This window comes from Aspergillus affinis (assembly GCF_023601865.1).
Source record: "Aspergillus affinis strain CMG 70 chromosome Unknown NODE_43_length_248942_cov_90_146332, whole genome shotgun sequence".
Lineage (NCBI taxonomy): Eukaryota > Fungi > Ascomycota > Eurotiomycetes > Eurotiales > Aspergillaceae > Aspergillus > Aspergillus affinis.
The window spans coordinates 231603-248237 of record NW_026515824.1 but is presented as its reverse complement, the minus strand read 5'-3'; the positions used below and the strand labels follow the sequence as shown (position 1 = coordinate 248237).

The window sequence follows — 16635 nt, the reverse complement described above, 5'->3', positions numbered from 1 at the left end:
TGCGATAAAATAGCGCTAGAGAATCAGCATTTTGTGACTGCAACCTGCACGAAAATGGATGGCACCAGAATGAGAAGTAGCCTAGATCTGAATTCTTGCTATAGCAATGAGGATGGGGTTCTTAGGGCAAAAGAAGGGTGGGTACAGCTGTTGTATGGAAACTGCAGTACTAACATGCGTTAGAGGCGAGATGTCAAGATTCTGTCCGTCTTGCAGCATTGATGGAACTTGGCTATCATGTGGCTGTGGGACTCATGACATGCACTTCAACTACCCAAATATCAATCTAGGTAGGCAGATACATTCCTTTGCCTTGTTTTGGCTAACCAAACCTCTCAGATCTCAACCTGTCCAACCTTGATGGCGAGTTAAAGTGCCAGTTTTAGAGAGCTTTCAAGTAGCAATTGATTCAGCTACCCTATTAAGATTTGGTATTTAAGAGTATTTACCGCTGGTTTTTAGAAATCTGAATTCAACTTAAAATATATAACTGAAAAGAAAGCGTCAAGGATCGAATCTATGCTATGCTTAGCTTTAAACATGCTATAACTCACGTATAGTGCCAAACCGTTGATACGTATAGACAACTTCTCTCTATTTTTACACCGCGGCTTTTCTTAACAGTAACCTACGACCCTGTAGTTAATACAGTGGATCTCGAAATCGCTCTGACCTTCCAACACATGACACTTGCTTTCTGGCCCCAATGCCAAGACCTTGGTTTGGAATTTATATTTACCCAGTGAGGATGGCTGTGAATATTTTTAATAGGAAAGTTGCGGCTGCCCTTATTTATTGGCAAATAGGGACTTATAACTCTTAAACTAAGCTCTTGGCAGTGGGACTGGAAAACATCTGTCATGTGTTAGAAGGTCAGAGCGATTTCGAGACTGACTGTATCGATGTCCAGTTTTCAAAGGGCTATTAAATAAGGAACTAATACCATAAGTAATATGTTAAACTACTTAGATATCGCGGAGAAGTCCGGCTAGTCGTTCTCAAGAAGCTTCTTAAGCTAGTCTTGGGATATTCCATACATGATGAATGATTGACAGATCCAAAAAAAATTTATAAGAGTTGATTGGTTGAACAGTAGGACAGCTTGTACAGTATTCCCAAGGTAAAAAATAGAATATGTATTTCTCGTCTTAATATGATTGCCAACCTTTTCCGCTAGATTTGTCAGATAAGGTCTGTCGATCCTGCTTAGGACTGGTAGAGCTTAAGGTAAGGTGTCTTGTAAGCAAAAATGTAAGATATCACAATTTTGGCAAAAAATACAGATAATAATATATATAAAAGTCCCACAAATTGATTGGTTTTTGGCCCTACTGCCAAGGATTTAGCGTAAATTGAGCACCTGCATTGAATGAAAGCGCATGCTTAAGATTAAGTCTTTTCCGGATGAGCCCTGCGATCGATAAATACCTTTCCCTGGTAAGATCCGGATCAACACCAGCATCGGTGTCAGTCATTCATAATGAAGCTCCTTGAAACCCCACTTGATATTTGGTTAAGCATCAAGGACTTTATGACGCCAGCAGATGTCGAAAACATCATAAACACCAGTTCTGTCCTCTGGAAACAGATCTTCAAAGATACTAGTTGGCTGGAGTTTGCTTTGACATTTGATCGATGCTCTCCAGTTCTTATTGGCCATAGCTTGAGCACCTATCGCCCCCAAATATCGTCAAGCCGTCTCTACCTTGCTCTTATCGCAGGTGACCATTCAGGCGATCTTAAATACGAAAACGAAAAGTGCTTTGCCGCTCTTCAAGATGGTTGGAAATATGACAAGGATAGATATGAGGTCTACTTCCCGTCTGGCATTACCCTGAATATCTACGATATTATAAATGGCCATGAGACGGTAAAGCTACCTTTGGAGAAGGTTTTTACCAACACGAAGAAAGGAGTCTACTCAGAATACTGTTATTACAGATATCCGGCGATAAGGGAAATACGGTCATCCGATATCGCAAAATTGGATCTTTGTCACGGACTGTGACCTGCCTCCGAGGACCTTCCTCGCGATACCCTATAACCTAACTCCCCGATAGGGACTAGCGTCAGAGCTGTCACACATATCGCAACCAGCTCCTGAATAGCTTCATAGCTTAGCTTAGTTTCCTCGTCAAATGCATACCCTACATTCCCTCGATTCCCTATCGTCAGTGTAGCCGTTCGTTACAATCTTGACTACAGAACACATCCGCGTTCGCCTCTTGGTTGGTGGAAAGGCCCTGCCATCAAGGGTAGGGACATAAAAAAAGGTTGCAGGGTTACACTTTTGAGCCGGGATATGAAGGAAATTTATGTCATTCTTCTAAGGCATACGGAGGGCAAGTTATGGGCAAAGATAACATACACCGAGCGCAGTTGCTCAGTGCATTGATTTTCAAATTAAGCTTGCAAGGGATGTTTAGCGCATGTCATAAATATACCGAGAGCAGGAATTAATCTGATGTTTCTGTTACCTTTACCTCAGAATATGAATTATCACACCAGTTGGAGCAATTTGGAAGTATGTGACCTCTTACTATACTACAATTTATTTTGGGAGCTTAGTGCAATTTAGCGCTGGAGTTACAGGAACAATCAAAGATAAGTGGTGACACCGGTTTTCAGAGGCCCTATAATCGACGGAATTAGGTAATTAGGCTTAAAGAGCGTGAAAGACACATTCGAGTGAATATCAGGTTCTAGCTCAGCGGGGTTTTTGGGCCCTATATACATGTAACACATGAAAACTGTGAACACTGCAATCAGATGCTTCTGCTTTTGCCTGGGTAATAAGTTCACGTATCTCATTAGGGGCCCAACCAAACATGCCGTTGAAAAGGCCGAGATCCAATGATTCAATGAACTGCAGGAACGCCCGACCGTACCAGCGACCAATTTTTCGTTGGTGGAAATCGGACGACCATTGATTTAATGGCAACTGGATTGTTTGGTGGCTGATTCCTCTAAAGCCAGTGGCCCGCAAAAAGCTCATTGTGTCTTGAGAATGGTGAGTCAGTGGCCGCATAGATTGCCCTGTGGCACGCTCAAAGGCTTGGTACCACTGTCTCAGAGGCGAGTGCCGAGAGGGGCTGTTGAGAAAACGGGGCTCAACATCTATCTCCACCTGTTCAAACCAGCCACCCGGGAGGAGGTGTGCAAAGATCCTGCAATAGAGATTTAACCAATTGAACACGTTGCCCTGTCCCATCCTGAGGTGAACTACATCCCACGAATCCTGTCCCATCTGCCACTGGCGTTCAAAATCAAATGGGGCGTAGAATTCGCAGTTAGGAGGATGTCGATCAGGCTGGATTGGAGAAAGGTCGACTCCCACGACAAACATTTCTGGATTTCTTTCAGCCACATCTATAGCCCATATTCCCGTCCCACAGCCTAGGTCCAAGACCCTGCCCTTCTCCGGGTGAGGAACATGAATGAGGTCATCGGACCGTCTGGCGATGGAGAACACCTTGTGGAGAAAATCAAGTCGGTCTTGCTCTCTCTCATCGTACGACAGCAAAAGGAACCCTTTCCGGTGGGTTAGCTGTATCCGTTCAAAATCGCTCCCGTGATGTAGGTACTGGGACCCTCTGGGATCACTCAACTGTCCATCTGAGCAAGCAGGTAAAACCCTACTAGCGCTGGAACATGGGTGATCATTTATCAAAGCGTGGACACCAGGGAGCCGGAAACTTATATTGATCTCTTGTTGGTCAATCCTATGGCTACCGCGCCTTTTTTTCAGGCTGTCGTCACGACAGGCCGACTTGGTTGTAGATTCCCTGCACATGATTGTCTCGATGCTCATTGTTTTGGCTGGGTTCAAGCGATCTTTATTCTGGGTTTGAAGTGCAGCCGCACTCTCCGGATGTCTTAGAACCATTAGGTTCAACGCCCAGGACCAAGTTATAGTATAGTTCCTGCACTTGTCTCGAAATAATAAAAGATGAGCAACGAATCCTCAAGAGAGGGTGACAGTTTCTTTAGCTATTTCAAGAAAAGGAGGTTTTTGGAAGAAATAGGCGGTGAGGGATGAGGTCAAAAGCCGCTGTACCCGAGCAACCCTATCCTATAACCGGCATAGCTTCTGCCACTGTAACCGATATATATAACAACTACTGCGATCTACGAACTTTCGTCTGCAGTTATTAACAACACCGCCATCGCTCATTCAACATGATGCTGAGTCCAATTAAGAGCATCGTACGTTTCGTCGATCTAAGGGGTTTAATTTTAGTTATCTTTATAGCACTTTCACTTAGCAAACTGTAGAATAGCTCTGATAAGTCTTCCTTAGTAAGAGACATCCAATAACCTATCGTATTCTATAAGCGAGGCGTATGTACCCACAAAGCGCTCTTTCCACATTTTATATTCGGAGGTCAACGGTTTACCTGACAGCGAAATATAGTTTCTGAAAAAGGAAAAGACGTGTCAGGATCGATAGTCCGTGTCGCAGATGCTGAATGTGGAAAATGCGATATTTGCGAATACAAAGCGAGGAAATCCAATATGTGACGAACTGAGGACCATGACAATAGGATGCATGCGTCGACTTTTAATACTGTACCTAGTCTACAGTGTGACGAACTGACCAAGGCTTACTATATAGAGCGATGCGCATACCAAGTCGAAGACTTGGTATTCTGGTCTTTTTAGTAGCTCAGTTGGTAACTGTCCCACTAAACGGTCTTGGCGGGTAGAAGCGCACCTACTCACTGCCAAGCCCGTGACATACAGGAGCTGATGAAAGATATTCGTACCTTACAAGCCCCCAAATGACTGATTGTGACGACCTCAGGAATGAATAACTGGCTCTTATTGCAGGTCATTTACGAGAACACTAGGTTGAAGAAGGAAAAAGAAGACAACGATCTACTGCATGAAGCAGTAAACAAACCCACTCCGTGGGACAAACAGTGCAAACACCACAAACACTGTAAACACCTTGGCGCAGGTAACGCTGCATGTTCAGCTCGTCATATTATGGATCTTCAGTATTATGCATTTTGATGGGGAAACATGGGCATGTCATTGAGATCGCTAGTTGGTGTACAGTTTATTGAGGTTACTCACTCAGGGCACTCAATCTTCCACTGACTCCGTGCTCAGTGATCGCCTCAGGCCGCTCAGGGCGTGCTCAGATCTACTCAGTGAGCAAAAAGCGTCGAGGGGTAAGCACTAAAACGGAAAAAGAAAGCTGTCGCCCTGGCTAGAAATTCCGATACATATGCTACTATATGTACATATCGTAAAGGGCCATACGGCCCTAAATAAAATGACCTTCTTGATCATTAGACTGCTGCCATCGTGTCACTTGCCCATCGACACTAGTTATGATGATTTCTGGCAGCGCTTCATTTACAGGATCTGTCTTGTTTTCTCGGTAGTTATTCGTGATGGATGACCTAATTGAGATTTTGTGTCTTTAATAGAAATATGACGACAGTTCTCTCGGGGCCTTCCATACCTCGATAGCAGGTTATTTTGTCCCGCGGATTGCTTCGTGGCTGGGACCAATTTACTTCTTCCAAAATTCCGGAAAATATGACGATTGATTGAAATTTTGTAGCGAAAGCATTTAGACCCTCTAGTTTCCATCCTGTAAAAACTCAAGCAATGGAATCCCGCTGCTGGAGAATCCACGCCTATGCGGATCCTCCTATATATTACCGGGTATGCATCGTGACTAAGGAAAACCCTGCAGGACGCCTAAGAAGTGTTGAAGTCTCGGGGCTGATGCAAGGGTTCAGCATTCTGTTCACATCTTTCTATGTACCTGGGGTTTTTCAAGATTTCCATGTATAGTAACAATGGCGCATAATCAGGCGCCTCCATTTTCTCGTCCCTCACCTACCCATGTCTATGAATCAGGAAAGACACCAAACTCTCTACGTACAATTGTTGGATAAAGAATATTCCTGTTCAACTTTTCTTTGATTTATGAAACCATTGGGGGAACTGATAGATAAAAGTTGACAAAATTAAGCGTTTTTAACACAAGGTTCCGCATAAATGAATAACTAGCGCATAGGGCATATATCGAAAAATACAATTCTCAACATATGATATATTAATACTGCATGAAAAGTGGCAATGTCACGATAAGTTTTGAACGGGTTGATATTAATTGTTCTAGCCTATAGGAAATATTTGTAATACGCTGACCTACCAGATAAGATGAGTAGCCTCTCAATAACTCGTCTTTCTTTCATGTTAATACATGGTAAACAGGCAATTAGCTCTGGATGGTTGTCCTCATTGACAATCCACCGCTGGATTGAACAGTGCCTTGCAAATCTGCCCTACTTATTAAAAGATTTCCGAATTACTCATGACTATAGGAGTGGGGATCTAAGGCTTGACTACTTCAGTTCCGCCCGCTAATCTAAGTATTAAAAGTTAGTTACCTCTAGTTCAGATCCCGCGCCGTTAAACGTTCAAGACTGATGAAACAAGTGGTAGGCAAGGCAAATGTGCAAGGCACTGTACACCTTTTTGTATTTAAAGGTTGTAAGCCTTTCTGAATAGTTCCACCTGATACCGTCAAAGCCTGGACACAACCAAAACCTCCAAGACTACAATAATCTCTGACCAAATTTTCTCTCTCCTAGTTATTCTCGTCATATCTCATTTAAAAAATGTCCCGACTTGCAAACGATCCCCCTTTTATCAACCTACCGATCCGCCCTTGTACTGGCCTACTGGCAGATGATGCGCTCGCCAAATTTTTATTGGAGCCTTTGGAGCCATATGACACAACCGAAGCATATATCAAAGCAAAGGTCACTACACCCTCCGACCATCGAATCTGCCAGAATTGGGGCATCCTCAATACTCTTTTATACAAGATGATCGCCGGAGTAATTGCCGACAACCACGTCCGCAATGTGAACATCTACCACTATGGCAAATTAAATCCAGGAGCTCTATTGGTTTTAACAGCCAGTCGGGTTAAACAGGGCTGGCTAGAGGCTCATGTCTCTTCCGTGGAAGGTACTCTGCTTGCTACTGCAGTAGTGTTACATAGTGACAAGTCTGCTGCAGTTTACGACAGAGTCTTGGGTTCGCCAATAGTGTTCTCTAAACAATTTCAGGACCCAAGTCAAGAGTTAGAGGCTACAACAAAGCGCAATGAAATGACTGGATTTCGGATTTGAGGATGAGGGTAAAGCTTGTCGTCATTTGGCTAGAAAGGAGCTCATGTCTCTTGAATTGCGTTACTGTAGCCTTTCTGAAAGAACCATTCGAAACACCACACGAGAAGCACAGGATTTTAGCCAACCCGCTCCTAGAGTACGTCAAAGGCGTGGTTATGGTTTTTTGTCCCTTACACGGTAATATCTGGGCATGAATGGGTGGCAAACTGGACACATTTTCGGAATATACAATTATTAGAGAACAACAAATATCCCATTTTCGAGGGTAATACTGTATAATGTACCGCTATGTCATTCCACAAGTATATAGAATGTCTCAGATCTTTCAAGCACTGTTGATGGAGTATCGCCATGGCACCATCCGTAAACGTCTCTGTTTATTCAGGCAATCGTGCAACAAATCCAAATACCTCTATTCACCCTAACTAATATCAGTCCGATATACTGTACCGCATATGTACCGCACACTATCCTAATTATTTAAATCAACAGACCACCTTTCAACTAAGCGTCCTTCACCTCGTCAAAATGCAAACAGACACTAGCTTAATCAAAGGCCGAAGCAATAGACAACGCGACAGTGAGTAGGTACGCTCAAAGTCAAACCCAGTGCCACCCCTACAGACTCTTCTCTCTTCTTTATCGAGTAGAGACTAAACTGTAAATAGCAAGGTTATAAATTAGCCAATAAGGTATAAGTTGCCAGACCTTTTATGAGGCGCTTTACACTCTTTGTATACATAGGTTTAGAAAACTGAGAATAAAAGAAACTACAGATGACACTGGTTTCGCAACCGAGTGTACCTATAGAGCCGGGGTTTAATACAAGTTTAAGAAAGTCCTGACACTCTTAGCCAGAAAGCAGGGTATATCGGAAAGACATTTTTCCACGTATAATGACATTAGTAGAGATCAAGGCAAGTGTATCCAAATGAAGGTTATATTAAGGCTATGCAATGATGAAGCGGAGAAATTGCTAGTACTGTATATATATAATAATTTAAGAGTGTTCGTAAGTATTCATGATGATAAAATTGTATCGGGCGGTTTTTGGTTGGTATATAAATTCAAGAATAGGGATCCACTGGAGATTGATTGAGAAGTTACATAGTTGATGAAAGGGAAAGAGACGACGGTTTCGGAATCCAGTGCAGCTGGTTGCAAAAATGGTGCAAATTAAGATGCTCTTGGGGTTAATCTCAATGTCGATACTGTAACAATACACAATGACTCTTTTGAGAACGGCTTTCGAATATACTTGTCACAAGTTCCTGGATCGGAGGGTAGTGGACCAGTAGTGAATGTAATGTTCACTGTACTGGGAAGTTCAGTATAAAAGCATCATTCCTAGTAGGTGAAAACCTCCATCCGCCCAAGATTCTCTTAGAGGATTCTGTCAATATGTTGACCACCAAAAATGGGCACTAGAACCAGGTTATCCTCTGCCTTTCTAAGCACTAGTAAGATCCTCGGCTCTAGACTGATCTCAATTTGACCGCAAATCACTTCGTTCTGTACCACAAACAATATTGGGTATTTCATTTCTGAAGAAACAAGAGGCAACATGTTACAGTACAGTAGACCTGCTTTGTCACGCCTTGTAATCTGGTCCAGGTGGTGCGTGTAATAGGGTCAAGTCTATTATAATTTCATTAATTATTTCTTGCCATCTCGTAACAGTCCTCCACAATTAGAGTGCTGCGAATGTTTGCTATCGCGCGATTTGTGGTATTGTGACACTTCCTAGTTTATGATCGACTTTCTTCAACCCCCACGGACTCGTCGGCTACTTTCACTAGTCAGTCCACTTGGACGCATTATAAGTGATTATTTTGATTCCGTAAATTCAGGGGTGTTAGTATCGTCATGGTTCGTAGTCGGGGCCCGGTAGCCATTGCAGAATGTTTCGATCAGTTCCTTCCTCAGGGGAAGGGCCCGGTTGCTTTCTTCCTGTCATAGTGTCGAGTATGGTGGGCCAGATTTCGTGTCTTATATTGAATGAAATTTCCCATTCATGAGCATTCAAACCTCTCAAACGAGGAGCCCTGTCGTGACCAGCCAGGGTCAAGGCCCAGTAAAGCAATAGATACAGTAGAAATTGATTATTGTGAGGCCATCTGTCATAAGAATATGATACATAGATCTAATAAGATACAGGCACATGTGTATTGCGCATAAAATCAACCGCAGTGAGCGATTCCTGATGAGGAAACCTGGGATTCCAGATCAAACTAAGGTCTGTGAGGCGTCCAGTGATGCATCGCGACTCAAGTGCGGTGAGCATACTTCTGACTAGTTTTGGTTTCGAAACGAAACAGCGCCTCTCATCAGCGTTTCTAGATTAAGTAGTAAACAGCTGTAGAATTGACAGAACTCAGACGAGGTATGCGAGATCTTCATCGCCACATATGACAGGATCTGCGGGCCCTCTGGTAAATGGCACCTACATAATGCTGTACAAGAGCTCAACATGCCGCAGAACAAGGAATCCAGCCAGGTTTGGGACCAGCTGGAAGCAATCTCATAATGTATCTGCAAATAAGGCTTCTTCCTATTTATCAGCCCACTTTTTATATCTCTCCCGTTTTCTCGGTTTGTGCAAGGAAAAGTGTTAAATTGATGACACCGACTGTTCCGCAAACTAACAGCATTGCACGCTGCTTCCAGTTTGGCCTTTCCAAACAGAAAACGCTGGTTCCCCAAGGTGTAAATAATGTGAACTTTTCACGCTGATTTTCTACCACTATATTACAAGCTAGAGACTGTCAAATATGGATGAAAACGAGATCAACCTTATACGCGAGATCGGATGGCATCGAGGAAAGAATCGTTTCTATCGGGCCTGCTACGTCTTACTCAAAGAGTTACAAGACGTTGTGGAACAGGCCACTGACGATCTTCTACTGCAATATCATTCCGAACCATATCCAGATGAGTACGAAGCGGGATATAGCGCCGTCACGGATATTGCCGTTAAGCTCCGACAGAAATTGGAATCATTTTCTCGGCGTGAGTCAGAGGCGGCTGATGCATGGGACGCCCTCTGGACCACTACGTAACCGCAATGGATTTATCTGCAACAGAGCAATAAAGATGCCCTTTTAAAAACCTCATAGCGCAGTCTAACCCGTACGTACAGTACTAAAAAAGTGCTAGTCAATGATAGCACTTTTCTCCTTCCATACCAGAACAGTACTATATTGATAAGGTGCTCTTGGAGTGCAATTTAATACGCTTCCTCTACATCTCTAATCACTAAGCTTCCTGATTAACTTAGAGCCTCGGTAATACCTGTATTAAGTGTAATTCTGACGTGCTTATAGCGCAGAATCTTTAGATATTGCGAAGTACATCTGTGGATTATATACAGTTGGTGATGATGATGACGATGACAGTGATTTCATTTACTCCGACCTTTCGCGAATGATGCGCAGACTACAACAACTATGTATGTCATGCACGGACATGTTTAGTCTTCCGCTTCCTGGAAACGATTTAAAGCGTCGTCAAAGTCCACTGTGGCATAATTACCGTTTCCATCATTAGGCCGCGTTTGTGGCGCGAAACTTCGAAAGTGTTGTGACACTCCGGCGAAGTCCAGCACGGCCTTGACTGTCCTGGTCCACGAGACAGTGTCTGTTTTACTTCTATAATATTTTTTGAGCCTCCCAGCCGACTCAACATGGTTCTAACTTTTTCTCTAAGTTGTCTTCTTAGTTCTCCCTCAACTCCCTTAGATTTTGGATAGTTCGTTAGTACATGGGTGATTGTCGGGGTAGTGCCAGCTATGTATTTTGAGATAATGCTTGCTTCAAATCGGAGTATATATAGATTGATTACAGTCATACACATATCGAGGCCTAGCGCCCTATTACTTCACCTTAACTTATAATGTCTCATGCTTGTGATTTCTGAATTCGTTATGTGATGTTGGAGCATGCTGGTATGGCTTGCGGCGCTAGCCTGCACGTAGTTAGTCAGTTAGCTGACCCACACTGGGCCGCTGCATTTCTGGAACCTCTGCAGTTGCAGTATTAGAGATAATCAAGCGTTTCCATCCGATTTTCGAGCATATTAGAGCCACCGCTCATCATGTGAGTATTGAGAGGACGTATTCATCCATTCAACTGCGGGAAGGGGTACCCTGGGCATAGTTCGGTTAGAAATTTCTGCACGAAATTGTTGGGATTGCTCCCACGTGGATTCGCTCGCCAAGCTAAACTAACGACGCCAGAGTCTCTACTTGACATAATATCTAACCAATTACCACCCCCTATTGCAAGACAGCGGGTCGTTCCCGTAACTATTCCAAACCTTTGGGTACTTGGAATCCGAAATCAGAATCACTTGTGGATCAAGCCGCATTGGCTGGAATACTCTGATGCACAGGTACCTGATACCCGGTCCACGTTCTTGGGCCCCTTATGAACAAACATTTTCTGCTCTTTTCTTCTCCTTGTCTTTTTCACTTTCTATTAACCTTCACACTGATTTCATCCTTGGGGCATTTTACCTCCTGACTTGAACCCAGCATTTGCTCACCGTCACTTTCTCATATTTTTCAAATTTTTTTTTTTTTGGTTTTCCCCCTTTGATTCTGATCTCTCGTCTCAATATCTAGCATTTCCTTTTCATCATCACCGTCTGTCCCAATATTGGTCATGGGTAGAACATAAAACGTTGATTCCAACTTCAAGCCATTGATTCTACGTATGGTCAGTTATTTTGCCCTATAAAGTCATAACCGACACGTTTAATGGCACCAGCGAACCGAAGGCCAATTTCTTATGAAATCTAGTTCGTCACGCAACCCTACTGCGCAGTGCTTGGAATTACTAGTACGAGAAATGTGGACTGTTGGAGGTGACGGCTGTAGAGTGCCTCCATCTTTCTTCCGGGGTTTGGACCTTTGAGCCCAGACCATAACAGATCGGACAAGCAGCCGCCAAATCGATGCACACAAAAAGACGAGATCGTTGGATGAATAAAAGATTGTTGTATGGATACAATTACCCCTTGTGTTCTCTGATGGCCTGTACAACAAAGGAATTTGATACCGGAATGCTAAGAGGGGTCTTCAGTCGCGTCAACAACCTGTCGCCTGGCATTTTTGACTGACGATCCAATCTCCATTATGACTTCAACAAATCAGCTGCTCAAACGAATTTAGGACTTGCTATTGGGCGTCTGTGTGGAATCTCGAACACAGAGAATGTACCTGCTCCTATCATTCCCCTACCTGGTTCACCAGGATGCTTAGTGTTTAAAGGGAGTCACTGGAATGATTAATATCGACTGAGATTCTGCAAATCACATGCTAATCGGTCTTATTCGAATTTGAAAGGTATCTTGTCGATGCTGGCTGACACAATGTTTACATGCTTTTACTGGGCCGCTGCCCATGTCAGCACCAGTGACTTTTGGAAGTATTCAGGGGGAATGGGAATATGCCGATGTGGAGGTTTGCGGTATCAGCTTTGATTCCTACGTACATCAAGCAGAAGGTGTACTGAACATGATGCTATATCATTGAGCCTCATCGAATATCCCCTAATCAGGTTCCGCCTAGCGTGGGAATCGAGGAAAGTCAAACGATACGTTGATGAAGTGGGAACTGAAAGAAGCTAGAGTCCAGACGGAAGGAAACGGTATTGACCTATTCATGTTGGGTTTATCTCACATTTTACAAGGAGTTATGAAGCTGAATTCTTGTAGGAAGAATTGACAGAAAGAAACTTTGGACTAGTATTACCGCGCAAGGCTCAGAAAAGACAACCGTGATAGTCCGGAATCCAAGGCACCAAAGGAAGGGAAGAGCCAGGCTGCCCACGCTATCCAGCCGATGGCATCAACCCGTTCCTGTGTTGTGGAAAGCGCCTTTCTGAGAATCGTATGTATGAACGTGCATGACTCCGTGATGGGACTCTATAGAAGCGGCGTTCGTCTTTGGTGTTATGCACTCAACTGAGGCGATTCGACAGACTGGACCAAAGGAATGGGTGATGACGACTTTCTTCTCTTATTCGTTGAGTGCACGATTACTTGCCCCGCGTTAGCCTAGCTCACAAGAATGTATGCAGGTTCAGAATATACTTACAGAATTCGAGTGATATCTTCAGTCGCTGTACCTGATCCTCGTCAAGCGGTGGACGAGTCTGTGTTTGCTCGACAATGCTCGAGGCGGGAATTACAGACGGTTTGGCTGGGGACAGAACCAGAGGCATTTCGGGACCCTCGGGGGACTTCGGAACTGGGGATGGCTCAGGGCTCGGAGAAATGCTCCATATCGACCGTCTTTCAGATGGGGGAGAACGATGATAACGGATCAAGTCAGGTGTGTCCTTGGTACCTCTCAACGACCTTCTTGGTTTCAGCCCAGAAGACGCTGGCGGGCTTTTCGCTCTCGATCCTTTTGGAACCCAGCCCCATCTCACCCGATACCACTGTCCTCGTAACGCACTAATGGTTCTCCCTGTCCCAAATTTTTTATTCCACAGTCTTCTGATATTTTTCCAAGGGGTGCCGCCAGTTCTCAATCTAGTGATAGAATGAACTGCCTTGACTTCTTTCAGTTCCCACTTCATCGCTGCTGGAAGATTGCTCGACGACAACGATATTTCCTGGAGATTCTTTGTTTAGAGTCCTATCACTCTGTTTTATTCCGCACCCAGCACCAGTGTCGTCTTCACGCCGTTGATGAAGATATCCGGGCCCAGAAAGGAGGGCTGGTCGTGTGTTTATGACCCTCGTGGGTCGATGAGCCGTTTTTTTGGAGGTGGATTTCTAGTCCAACTCATTTCCAAAGTTGTCTCGGTCGAGTAATGGTTTTCTTGCCCTCAATTTCAACAAGTCTAGACAGTGCAACACATCCGAACTGTCCGGTGCGTCTAGCAGCCATGGTCGTTTTGCCGATGGGATGTTGGTGGGGGAGTGGGACCCATCGTGTCAACGCTAAGGCAGTCATTATTCCTGCCAGTTACTTGGCAACTCACCAATTTCGTTTTTAACTTTCGGGGAAGCCCTCAATTCCCATATCGCTAAGCTTAAGCTGCTGCTGTGGGGGTCTACTAGTGGCACCAATGCAACCATCCACTGCGCTAATGTCAGTAACCAGGACAGCCAGGGAGTCAAACTCCATTATTCAACAAAGGATATCCTCTTTGACAATGTTTGAACTGCGCTTATGTCTAAAGAGCGAGACCGATTTCAATAGTAACTAATTTAATTCACTTTTGGGAAGTCATGGCCACTCCGTAACAAGTGGAACACATCCATGGGGAAAAAAGTGAAGGTCCGGACAGGAAGTCACGGCCCGCCGGTTCCACTACACAAGACAACTATAAGAATCAAATTGTTTGTACAATCTGTCCATCAAGCTGTGTTCTACTTCCGACACTTGAGAATCGAAGATACATCTACACTTGGCTTCATTTTCGTGTACTCTTTTGGCACCATGATGGGCAGCCCGGGGTCTCTGGCAAAATATCGCCTGAGGGGCAAGAAAAGAGGGAGAACAAAGCGTAGGCAGTCAGCGATTAGCAAACCTGTTGATGAGGCCGAGACCCAGGATCGCAGCCTCCGACCTGGTAGCACCCATAGCGACGACCCGGGTCAAGGCAGCCACAGACGCACTTGCTCCGAGCACGACGAAGACATCGAGAAGATCACACAACAGAAGGAGATCAGCGAAGCTGTAAGTAATTCACGCATCAATTGGCTAAATACATCATACTAACTATCCATAGCTTACACGTTTGGCCCGAGGGGATCTGGAGGAATACTGGAAAGTTATGACAAACCTATGTGCGCTAATAAAACTGGCTTGGAGAGAGGCACCTTTTCTTATTTCATCCATGAAGAAAGCGGTAGGATGCGACAATGCCGCGTTGATCACTTTCATCCAGAAAGGGCCCCATACCGACATCATCCCGCAGAATAGCCTACCATGGCAATGCGTTCAAAGTGAATCAGGATCGCCCGGTAGAAGATCTCCAAGTCCTCCTTCGCCCTTGAGCCGTAGCGCCGACTCGCCGCCGGAGGTGGTGCAGCAGCAAGATTCTGGAGATACCGAGCTAAATAGTCCGCCAATTCAGACTTCATTGACGCCCACTCAGCAACGATCACAACCGACGCAGCAGATCGCGCACGTGGGGTCAGAATGGACGGCACCATCGACGATAGCTGGTGGTACCAATTTGGACCAAAAGAGTGCTCAACACCAACAGGAGCAGGATCCAAGTGTGCAACCCGCTCATATGAACGGTACTGTACCGGACAGTTTGCCTTCTACTCAGGTTGGATGGACGACAGCCGGTGTGGTTCATTCCCAGGCACCGATCCTCTCGGTACCCCCCGCACGGCCCTATTCCCTTGTGAGCGCTGCACCACAGTCACACCAAGCTTCGTGGACCACCGACGCAAATCCACAGAAACTCTCTGCTCCATCACATCCGGCGCCAGGTGCTGCGCCGGGATCCTTTCTCAATCATGTTATAAACCACGGTGTTCAAGCTGGCATGTCGCATCCCTCACCAGCGCATTCTTACCATCCAGGCTACCCTCACACTCATGTATATGGCTCCTTGCAGCCGCATTACACTATTCACACACCTTCTACTACTGCCTACACTGATGCGAATGGGCCGTCCCAACATATCTCTCAATTGACAAACGCTCAAACTGGCCCCGCTTTGCCCAATATTGCCGTACCTCCAACCGCATCCCAACCAGGCCCGCAATGGATGGCCCATGCGGGTGGCTTCCCGCAAGCGTCAACACACTTTCCGCGGGCGCAGCAGGTGGACAGTGCATTTCCTGCCCATCCTAGTGGCCAGTTGCAGGGCACATTCGTTCAACCAGGACAGCTACAAACATCCTCTCAGTCGTTCGCTGGACAGGTTTCGATGGAACTCCCACGGCAACCGCAGTGGCCAACGCAGCCGCAAGGTGGAGGAAGCATGACGGAAACCGACCTTTATGGATTGGGCATAATAGGACCCACTGACCATCCCTTCTGAGCAATTTGCCGCGGTATTTGACTCTTTGACTAGCTACTCTAGCTGAACGATCTTTTGTTCCTCATTTGTGTTTCTTTCTCCCTATATTTTATATTTTGGTGCCATTGCGTTATCCTTAGCGGGTCTCAACTAGTAGAAACCCATCCCTAATACTACATCTGCTCTGAAAAACATGCCAAAATGTTGGGCGCTCGGTTAACATCCGTGAGAACGTAAATTTGGAGAATCAGATTCCATGGATTTGCCCTGCGGTAAAAGGGGTGACATGCTAGTGCTGTCCCTGGGCCCTGTCCGTTAGAGTTATATCGACTTCCCGCTTTCTGATCTTTCTATTATCGCCTCCCACTGCAAAAATCTGCCATCGACGCCCACGAGTGCCCACTACCTACCATGGGTCTTGATGTTGATATAGTCAACTACAAACAGTTATCAACTGGCAGGCTCCTTGAGGGAAT

General features: G+C 45.0%; 4 protein-coding genes across 4 annotated transcripts; all 4 read left to right on the top strand.

Moving 5' to 3' along the window:
• Positions 1–1480: 1480 nt before the first annotated feature.
• Positions 1481–2104, top strand: KD926_007477 (uncharacterized protein; the record flags this gene model as incomplete). The annotated part of the gene is made up of 2 exons (XM_053100335.1): positions 1481–1931; positions 2061–2104. 2 exons carry the CDS (start codon positions 1481–1483, stop codon positions 2102–2104), a joined length of 495 nt encoding a protein of 164 aa, XP_052956041.1.
• Positions 2105–6644: 4540 nt separating this feature from the next.
• Positions 6645–7163, top strand: KD926_007476 (uncharacterized protein; the record flags this gene model as incomplete). The annotated part of the gene is made up of 1 exon (XM_053100334.1): positions 6645–7163. The coding sequence occupies one exon, from the start codon at positions 6645–6647 to the stop codon at positions 7161–7163; it is 519 nt and encodes a 172-aa protein (XP_052956040.1).
• Positions 7164–9934: 2771 nt separating this feature from the next.
• KD926_007475 (uncharacterized protein) lies at positions 9935–10222 on the top strand (the record flags this gene model as incomplete). Its single annotated transcript, XM_053100333.1, has 1 exon — positions 9935–10222. The coding sequence occupies one exon, from the start codon at positions 9935–9937 to the stop codon at positions 10220–10222; it is 288 nt and encodes a 95-aa protein (XP_052956039.1).
• A 4394-nt stretch (positions 10223–14616) lies between these two features.
• On the top strand, positions 14617–16180 carry KD926_007474 (uncharacterized protein; the record flags this gene model as incomplete). The annotated part of the gene is made up of 2 exons (XM_053100332.1): positions 14617–14856; positions 14909–16180. The coding sequence occupies 2 exons, from the start codon at positions 14617–14619 to the stop codon at positions 16178–16180; spliced, it is 1512 nt and encodes a 503-aa protein (XP_052956038.1).
• Between the last annotated feature and the right edge of the window lie 455 nt (positions 16181–16635).